Source organism: Chiloscyllium plagiosum, chromosome 13 (genome assembly GCF_004010195.1).
Source record: "Chiloscyllium plagiosum isolate BGI_BamShark_2017 chromosome 13, ASM401019v2, whole genome shotgun sequence".
In the NCBI taxonomy this organism is placed as follows: domain Eukaryota; kingdom Metazoa; phylum Chordata; class Chondrichthyes; order Orectolobiformes; family Hemiscylliidae; genus Chiloscyllium; species Chiloscyllium plagiosum.
In genome coordinates, this window is record NC_057722.1 from 77,606,679 (window position 1) to 77,616,208 (window position 9,530).

The 9,530-nt window shown below is 41.0% G+C and overlaps 1 protein-coding gene across 3 annotated transcripts in view; it reads right to left on the reverse strand.

Moving 5' to 3' along the window:
- The window catches only part of trpc1 (transient receptor potential cation channel, subfamily C, member 1), a 93,669-nt gene that overhangs the window by 4,047 nt on the left and 80,092 nt on the right, over positions 1–9,530 (reverse strand). For 2 of the 3 annotated variants that reach the window (XM_043702776.1, XM_043702774.1), the window contains 4 exons: positions 8,103–8,278; positions 7,235–7,294; positions 6,899–7,100; positions 1,569–1,763 (listed from right to left, as the gene is read on the reverse strand). In XM_043702776.1, the coding sequence (XP_043558711.1) occupies positions 1,569–1,763; positions 6,899–7,100; positions 7,235–7,294; positions 8,103–8,278 (633 nt within the window). The remainder of the gene's footprint in view (positions 1–1,568; positions 1,764–6,898; positions 7,101–7,234; positions 7,295–8,102; positions 8,279–9,530) is intronic. The other variant, XM_043702775.1, reaches the window with a different exon arrangement.

Here is a 9,530-nt window from a genome sequence, read left to right on the forward strand (position 1 = left end):
TTTATCTCAACACCCCCAAGCCCACAAGGCTCATTCCTGATGCCCGAACGTCAATTCTCCTGTTCCTTGGATGCTGCCTGAGCTGCTGTGCTTTTCCAGCACCACACTCCCGAGTCATATTCTATGTCGTCCATCTGGCTGACCTTGTTACAATCACTGTAGCAGCATTCATCCTTCAACAAGTATCATCAAATGGTCGACTTTCTTCATTACTATCATCTGTTATTTGTGCAATGTTGTATTAGATTAGATTCCCTACAATATGAAAACAGGCCCTTCAGCCCAACAAGTCCACACTGACCCTCCGAACAGCAGCCCACCCAGACCCATTCCCCTATATTTACCCTTGACTAATGCACCTAACACTATGGGCAATTTAGCATGGCCAATTTACCTAACCTGCACATCTTTGGACTGTGGGAGGAAACCGGAGCACCCAGAGAAAACCCAAGCAGACACGGGGAGAATGTGCAAACTCTACACAGACAGTTGCCCAAGGTGAGAACTGAACTCGGGTACCTGGTGCTGTGAGGCAGCAGTGCTAACCACTGAGCCACCGTGCAACTACCTAGGAACAAAAGGAATCCAAAAGCTGCAATCTGTCTTGGGATATCCTTAGCACATAAATACTCTTCTATAAATGCATGTCTTTTTCATCGAGGTATGGCCTTTTAGAACAAAGAACACTACAGCATAGGAACAGGTACTTCGACCCACCAAGACTGCACTAACACATGATGCCTTTCTAAACAAAATACCTTTTGCCTCTACGCAGTCCATATCCCTCTATTCCCTGCCTTTTACATACCTGTCAAAATGCCTCTTATACATTGCTATTCTATCCACTTCCACCTCCAGCAGCACATTCCAGACACATACTACCCTGTGTGTAAAAAACCTGCCTCTCACATCTCCTTTAAACATATCCCCTTTTACCTTAAACCTAATAAAGGTCCCCTAATAAATGACATTTATATCCTGCGAAAAAGACTCCAACTATCCATTCTACCCATGCCTCTCATAATTTTGTAATTTTACTTGGAATGTAATGTGATCCACACGATTACCTAATAGGTAGACATAAGCCTTGAATAAATCAAATCTACAGTCACTTCATATCCAAAGTTAAAAGTGGTTCACCTAATGAAGGAGCAGCGCTCCGAAAGCTAGTGCTTCCAATTAAACCTTTTCGACTATAACCTAGTATTGTGTGATTTTTAACTTTGTACACTCCAGTCCAACACAGGCATCTCCAAATCATTATTAATATCCAGTATACAACACATGTGGACAATCAGAAACTGACACAGACAGCTCATTATACAAGATTGAAGCAAGCTGGCTGTTAACTATTGTGGAGAACGTTGTGCATTTTTTGTATTATTGTTCAAAATTAATAAAGGATAGATTTAACATTACAGATGTGTTTCTGTCTCTCAGCACTTGTTTTTCACAGAGGAGATCAGATTATTTGGGGAGTTTAATGACTGATCACATTTTCCTCAGATTCTATAAATTCTGTTATTGAACACTCTATGACTGACACATCGGATTTGCAGTTTTCTTACTTTAAGGCTATTCTGACGTTTCACTTTTCCAGCGCTGGTGTGAGAGCAGATCCATTTGTTAAGACTTGTGAAGAGATAGCAAATGGTTTTCGGGGAAGGAATGATATTGAATGGTGGCGGTAAAGTACATTTGTCATCAAAGTAGCTCAGCCACAGCTTTGCTCGGGCAAACTTCCATTCCTTGTCTTCGTGATTCTTGGGAAAAAAAAATGTTAATTCATTGTTAAAATATTGTTTAAAATATTTTAATAGGCTCTCGCCAAGCTATTCTAGTACAGCAACATTAATGGTATCTGCACAGCAATGTAGAAAATTGACCAGATTTGTCACATCCTCAAAAAGCAGGATAAATCTAAACTGGCCATAACCATCACATCAGTGTTCTCTCATTTATTAGGAAAGAAATGGAAGGTGTTATTGACAGTGCTCTCTGCCAGCACTACTCAACAGTAACCAGCTTACTGAAGCTCAGTCTGAGTTCCACTAAGCCTACTCAACTTTTGACTTGATTACAGCCTCTGTTTAAACATGGACAAAAGAGCTGAAGTCAATTCATCAGTGGTAGAGATCATTGACTGGACCAGCATTTATTGCCGATCCCTAGTTCCCCTCAAGATGCTGGTGGTGTGCAAACTCTACACAGACAGTCGCCCGAGGCTGGAATCGAACCTGGGTCCCTGCTGCTGTGAAACAGCAGTGCTAACCCCTAAGTCATCATGCCACCTTATTAGGGTCATTGAGCAAAGAAACAGACCTCTCAATCCAACTCGTCCATGCTGACCAAGTTTCCCAAACTAAACTAGTTCTACTTTCCTGTGTTTGGTCCATATCCCTCTAAACCTTTCCTATTCATGTACCTGCCCATGTTCGAACTTTACCTGCATTGATCACTTCTTCTAGCAGTTCATTACACATGTGCACCACCCTGTGTGTGAAAAAGTTGCCCGTCAGGTCCCTTTTAAATCTTTCTCCTCTCACCTTAAACATTTGCCCCTTAGTTTTTGAACTCCCCTACTCTAGGGAAAGGACCTGATATTTTACCTTATCAATGCCCCTCATAATCACTGCTGCACTCCATGTGCTGTAGGTAGTGTCACCAATGTTATTAGGAAGAGTGTTTCAGGATTTTGACCCACTGATGCTGAAGGAACAATGATATTTCTAAATCAGGATGACGAGTGGCTTGGAAGGAAACTTGCTGATGATGCTGCCCTTAGATTCCAGTTCTGGGTCTGGAAGGTGCTGTCTAAACAGTCAGTAGAAGAAACAACAGCACTGTTCTTCAGGGGCCAGGACTGGATGGTACATCTCAGGCCAAAAGCTAGGGCTTGTGGCTCTATGAGGCTCACTATGCTCAGGCTGGAGGCCGGAGGCTAAAAGCAAGGTCTGAGATTTCTGCTTGCCCTGCTACTGTCACCATCAAAGCTACAATTGACTGAGTGAATTATCAAAGAGTTCTAGCAAAACTGGAATCAATGGGAATTGGGGGAAACCTCTCTGGTGACGAGAGTCACACCCGGCACAAAAGAAAATGGTTGCGGTTGTTAGAAGTCAATGATCTCAGTTCCAGGAGATCAAGAGTTCCTCAGGGCAGAAATCAAACTATTAACAGGTGTTATTAAACACCTCTGGAGCAGGTGGGACTTGAACCCAGAACTCTTGCTCAGAGGTAGGGACACTACTATTGTAATACAAGAACCCCTAGTGCCTCAGAGTATTCCCCATCCTCAAATAGATATTCCTCAACATTTCTGTCTTAAATATGCTCTTAATCTGAGATTATACCTACTCTGGTCCAAGACTCTTCCACAGAGGAAACAACTATCTGCAGCTACCCTGCCAAGTACCTCAAAACTCTTCTACATTTCAATAAGGTTGCCTCTCATTCTTTTAAATTCCAATGAGTACAGACCCAACCTACTCAATCTCTCCTGAAAAGACAGTCCGGGCATACTTGGAATCAGCCAAGTGAACCTGCTGTGGAATGTCTCCATGCCAGGATATCTTTTCTTAGTAAAGGACCCAAAACTGATCATAGTTTTCTTGTTATGATCTGACTCGTGTAGCTTTAGCAAATCCTCCCTACTTTTATACTCCATTCCCTTTGAAATAAAGGAGTAGAAAGTGAGGGCTGCAGAGGCTAGAGATCAGAGTCTGGTGCTGGAAAAGCACAGCAGGTCAGGCAGTATCCGAGGAGCAGGAGAATCGACGTTTCAGGCATGAGCCCTTCATCAGGAATCATGCCTGAAACATTGATTCTCCTACCCCTTGGATGCTGCCTAACCTCCTTTGAAATAAAGGCCAACATTCCATTTGCCTTTCCTATTACCTACTGCCTTGGATACCAGCTTTTTGTGAATCATATATGAGGTTTCCCAAATCCCTATTCTGAACCTTTGTGCAGTCTTTCTCCATTCAAATAACATTCAGCTCCTCAATTCTTCCTGCCAAAATGCATAACTTCACATTTCCCCACATCATATTCCATCTGCCATGTTTTTGCCCACTTAATTAACCTGTCTACATCCTGCTACATACTCTAAATTGTCCTCATCACTTGTCTTCCCAGTTATTTTTGTGTCACCCACAAATCTGGCTACAGTACATTCACGTTCTTCACTCAATTATATCCATTAAAATATATTGGAAGTAACTACTGCCTTCTCCAAGATAGTTAGGAACAAATAATTAATGCTGGCCTAGCCAATGATGCCTGCATACCATGAATAAATGATAAGATATCAAAAATATTTCCTTTCATGCTTCCCATGAAGACGACAAATTCAGAGCCAAGACGGCTGGAGTCATGTCAAACCTTTTTCTTTCAATGCCACTTTTTCTCCAAGCCAGATGTGATAAGCAAATGGTCTCAGGTGGTTGATTTTACTGGAATCATAGAATCCCTACAATGTGGAAACAGGCCCTTTGGCCCAACAAGTCCACACTGACCCTCTGAAGATTAACCCACCCAGACTCATTCCCCTACCCTATTGTCCTCTATTTACGCCTGACTAATGCACCTAACCTACACATCCCTGAATACTATGGGTAATTTACCTTAGCCAATCCACCTGACCTGCACATCTTTGGATTGTGCGAGGAAACCGGAGCACCTAGAGGAAACTCGCGCAGACACGGGGAGAATGTGCAAACTCTGCATAGTCACCCGAAGTTAGAAATGAACCTGGGTTCCTGGTGCTGTAAGGAAGCAGTGTTAACCACTGAGCCACCGTGCCGCCGCGAAACAATACTCCATATTTGACCTGAGTCTGGTAGTCCAATGGGAGATACAAAACCCCAGATGCAGTGAAAATGCAGGAAGAAAAATGTACCAGACACGCTTTGCAACAGTAAATTGATGTGCCTAAACTCCTAACCATAATCTTAAAATATCAGTCATGTTACTTACAGTTCATGGGTGGGCGTTGATACATCACAAGATAATAACCAAGTTATGCCATTTATAGGATCCAAAACACAATTATCTGCTTAAGAGGGGAATGAGTAAGCAGAGACAGAGACAGAGATAATAAAACCCTCAATTGAACAACTTAGCACCAGTTTGGCTGACATTTTTTGGATGCCATCTGTAGAATGAAATCGGTCATAGTGGAGTAAAAATAATGCTGATTACAGCTTTCAGCTGAGATTATGGAGGGTTTGTTAAATTTCTGGAAATAAATTCCAGAAAGCTTTCTCTTCTTAGAATTCTTTTCCTCTCAGGAGAACAATTACGTTAGCGTGCCAATAACAGCCAAAATTTAACAATTTCCAGTGGAGTCAATAAATCTTTTACAGATTCTCTCTTTCAATGCACATTTTTTAATTCATAAGTGAGTTCAGTTTCTGAACAAACTGTGAATAAACTGGAGTCATTTTTTTTGACAATCTTTTGAATTATTTACAATGTGGAGTCGATAAATAAATGTTTAAATGATAAATGTACATTCCAATCCGAAGATGATAATATCCTGGATGCCCATAATAGTGAAGTATACAAGTGGTTATGCACAGAACACTTGGTTCACACGATCTCTTGGCTTTGTTTTAATCACATAAATGGCACTGAAATTTAGAAGAATGAGGGGCAACATTATTGAAACATGCAAGATTCTTCAGGGATTTGAAAGGACAGATGTAGAGACATTGTTTCTGCATGTTGGAGAATCTAGGATCAAAACCATAATCTCAAATAAGGAGTTATATATTTAAAACAAAGAAAATGAGGAATTTCTACTCGCGGAGGGGAGTAAATCTGTGAAATTATTTGCTAGACAGCATTGTCTCGGCTGAGCAAAAATTTTAATCAGTAAGTGAATCAAGAGATATGGGGAAAAAACAGGAAAAAGTGTTGAGGATTATCAGATCAGCCATGATCCCTTGTGTGCCAAAGCAGACTCCATGGGCTGAATGGCCTACTTATTCTCCTACATTTCATGGTCTTATCAATTTTCAAAAACAGAATTTCTGACTGTTGTTTCAATGTTTTCATACATCACTCCAGAAGTTACAGGATTCCTTCCAGAGTGGCAGCAGTACAATATTTGCAGTTGTGATAAAACATTGTGAGGTTCAAGGCAATTGTAATGGACCATTTGCCCTGTTTCTGGCAGTGAAGTTTGTGTGCTCATTTGACAGTATGATGCAGACAATCACAGATACCAACTTTTGTTACGCAAAATGGGGTATTTTCTGACTGAATTTGTTTTAAGAATATCAGGAAGTACTTGCTCAGAAAAATGTCGGAACATAATTTAAGGAACAACTGGTGGAAGGGCTTTTTGAAACAATCTTTCATGGGGTTCTTTCAAGCAAATCCAGCATTTGATCACTCACCATTGAACAAGAGATCAGGCACTGAGCTGCTCTATTACAAAATCATAGAGTCATTACAGCACGGAAACAGACCTTTCAGTCTGACCAGTCTATGCTGACCATAATCCCAAACTAAACTTGTCCCACTTGCCTGCCATTGGCCCAATTCCCTCCAAATATTTCTTATTCATGAACTAATCCAAATGTCTGAAACACTGTAATTGCATCCACATCCACCATGTTCTCTGACAGTTCATTCCACACAATAACCACTTACTTGCTGGCAATATCTTTCTAAACAAAGATACTTCCCTCCTCTTCATTTTTGACCATCATTTTCATTCCTCTTCAGGATTAGCAAAAAGTTGAAATGCACTTCAGCTTTTTCAAAAAAATTATGCCTCTCTTCTAACATTTGGTACAAATTTGAGACAAAGAAAAGTGGAAGGCAGCTTACAAAACAGCATAGAGCCACTGGAATGAATGGCCTGATATAAATTCTACAAACAACTTACAGCGATCATCTGGAAGCTTTTGTGTAGCATTGCCACCAGCAGTTTAGTCAGGACAATCACAACCACCACGTTGTATGTGCCGATGATGAGTGCTCCAACAAAAGATTGCAGGTCATCAGTGTAACTGAATCTTGTGACAAACAGTGCCACATGTGCCAGGGAGAAAATATACCAAAATAGGGCATAGCAGGTCCCAACAAACCTGGAGGAATAAGACACAGTGAATTAATGACTGTTTTGCCATCCTGAAAAACAGAAGACTAAAAATTAAAGTGGACTCCATCTAGATATTGAACACCCCGCTTCAGAATTTCCACTAGACACAACAGGACTTACATTAGCAGATTAGCTGTGGCAGGTCTACCTGAATTGGCACTTGAAGTCTTTCCCTGGGCACTGACACAGGAGGATGAGAAGAGGGACACTGATCAACATGATGGTTAGAGCACCAAAACCGGCAAAGTACAATATTTTTCACTTTGTGCATGGCATAAACTATCTGTAGTTGGTAGAGCAGTTTTTTATCAATGCCATTGGCACTACCATAAGACTGGCATAAAGATGACTCCTTATGGTACTGCATCCTTTCTCTGTGGGGAAGTAGTTAACCTTTGCCAGGTCTTTAGAGTGACACATGGAGAGTATAAACCAAGCTTATGAGAAATTGCATATCTAACCATGAAAGTGCAGCTCTAAACCATCCAAGCATGATTATTTTATAGTACAATTCCTTCCTGTTTTGTAAAACAGTCTGCAATATGATCTATTAGAGGTAGCCTGACATTTGTAGATTAACCAGAACATAATTTGATGTGGTAATTCCAGCATTTGTAACAAAATGCTTAATTTCTTCCCATTCTCCTCCCCTCACCTTCCTCTCTTCTCACCCACTCAGTGGAGTCTGAATGCTATCAAAGCTTGAGAAACAGTTGAAACAAGAGACATGGGGAATTAAAACTTCTGAAGCTTCTCTTTACCAATCCATTGAAAACTCAATGTGAAAAATAAAACAACGGCTGTACATTAGGAGACCAGCAAGTAAAGATAAATGCAATTACCAGGAAAATCTTGTTTTCTAATTTGTGAATTAGTGCTTAAAAAAAATGTAAAGTGAAAAATACCGTATCGTAACATGCTATTGCAAAGACCTGAACGCCAAAAAAACATTAAACAACATGGGTCACTAAATTCTACTTAAACTTACGAATGGAAGGCTACGTTGCTCTGTTGCTCACAGAAGATTCCAGAACAATCCTTGCCTTCCACCATCGAAAACTCCTTATCGTACAACTGAGTAAGGCCGATGGTGAAAGAGATCAGAACAAGCAGAAACATTCCCAAGAACTTTCCAAAATCTTGCAACATTTGTCCCATGGAAATCTGATCAAAAATATTGGTTACAGATTAGTAAATGACATGGATATTAAAAAACAAAAGAGTTTTGCTGAGAGAATAATGGCACTCATCAAAATGTTTTAAAAGGGTTCAGATGTAATAAAACTTTGAGAAATATGATCCTGAACCCTGCGCTCAATTTATAATGGGCACAGGGGGACAAAGCACAAACTGATTCAGAATTTAATGCTCAGGGAAAGATGGAACAAGAAAATAATTACTATTGGTATTCACAGGTCTTCTGAGATTGAGCTAAAGCTTCACTTTTCATCCATGTATTGTTAACATGATTTGAAAGTACAATAAGTGCCAAAAATGGAAATACTGTAGCTATAAATCCAAAAATTGAACAATGTTGATAAATGGGAGCAATTTCAGGGCAGTAACCCTTCGTGTCCTCAAAAGCGTTTTTCCAGCTTTCAACCTTTAAATTGATAAACCAGTTGTAATAATGAGATTAGATATCACATGTCTACCACCACTAACACTCAATAGTAGCAGTGTGTACATGCATAAGATGCACTGCAGCAATTCACTAACGATCCTTCCAAACCTACGACCACTGCTATCCTGAAGGACAAGGGCAGCAAGTATATGGGGGCAGTAGCACCTGCAAGATCTCCTCCAAGCCACTCGCCCTTCTGACTTGAAAACATATTGCTATTCCTTCACTACCACTAGGACTCCTAACAGCACACAAACCAACAGCCACTCTCAGACAACAACTCACCAGGATCCGATACCCAGCAGGAGCAAAACCAATGTAGTGTACAAAATCCCATGCAAGGACTGCACAAAACACTACATAGGACAAATAGGAAGACAGGTAACGAACCGCATCAATGAACACCAACTAGCCACGAAGCGACACGACCAGCAATCCTTAGTAGCCACACACGCAAATGACAAGCAACATGAGTTTGACTGGGACAACACTACTATTATCGGACAAGCCAAACAGAGAACAGCCAGGGAATTCCTAGAGGCGTGGCACTCATCCACAGTTTCAATCAATATGCACATCGACCTGGACCCAATACACCGACCACTGCAACGGACAGCTGGAACTGACAACCGGAAGTGGAAGAGACAAACCACTATAAATGCCAGAGGAAAGATCAAGAAGCGCTTCACAGGAGGCTCCCAAGCACTGAGGATGTCACCTAGACAGGGAATGAAACGGCTGCAACACAAATTCCCTGCTCGGCGTACAGAATCACAACAACGAGCACCCGAG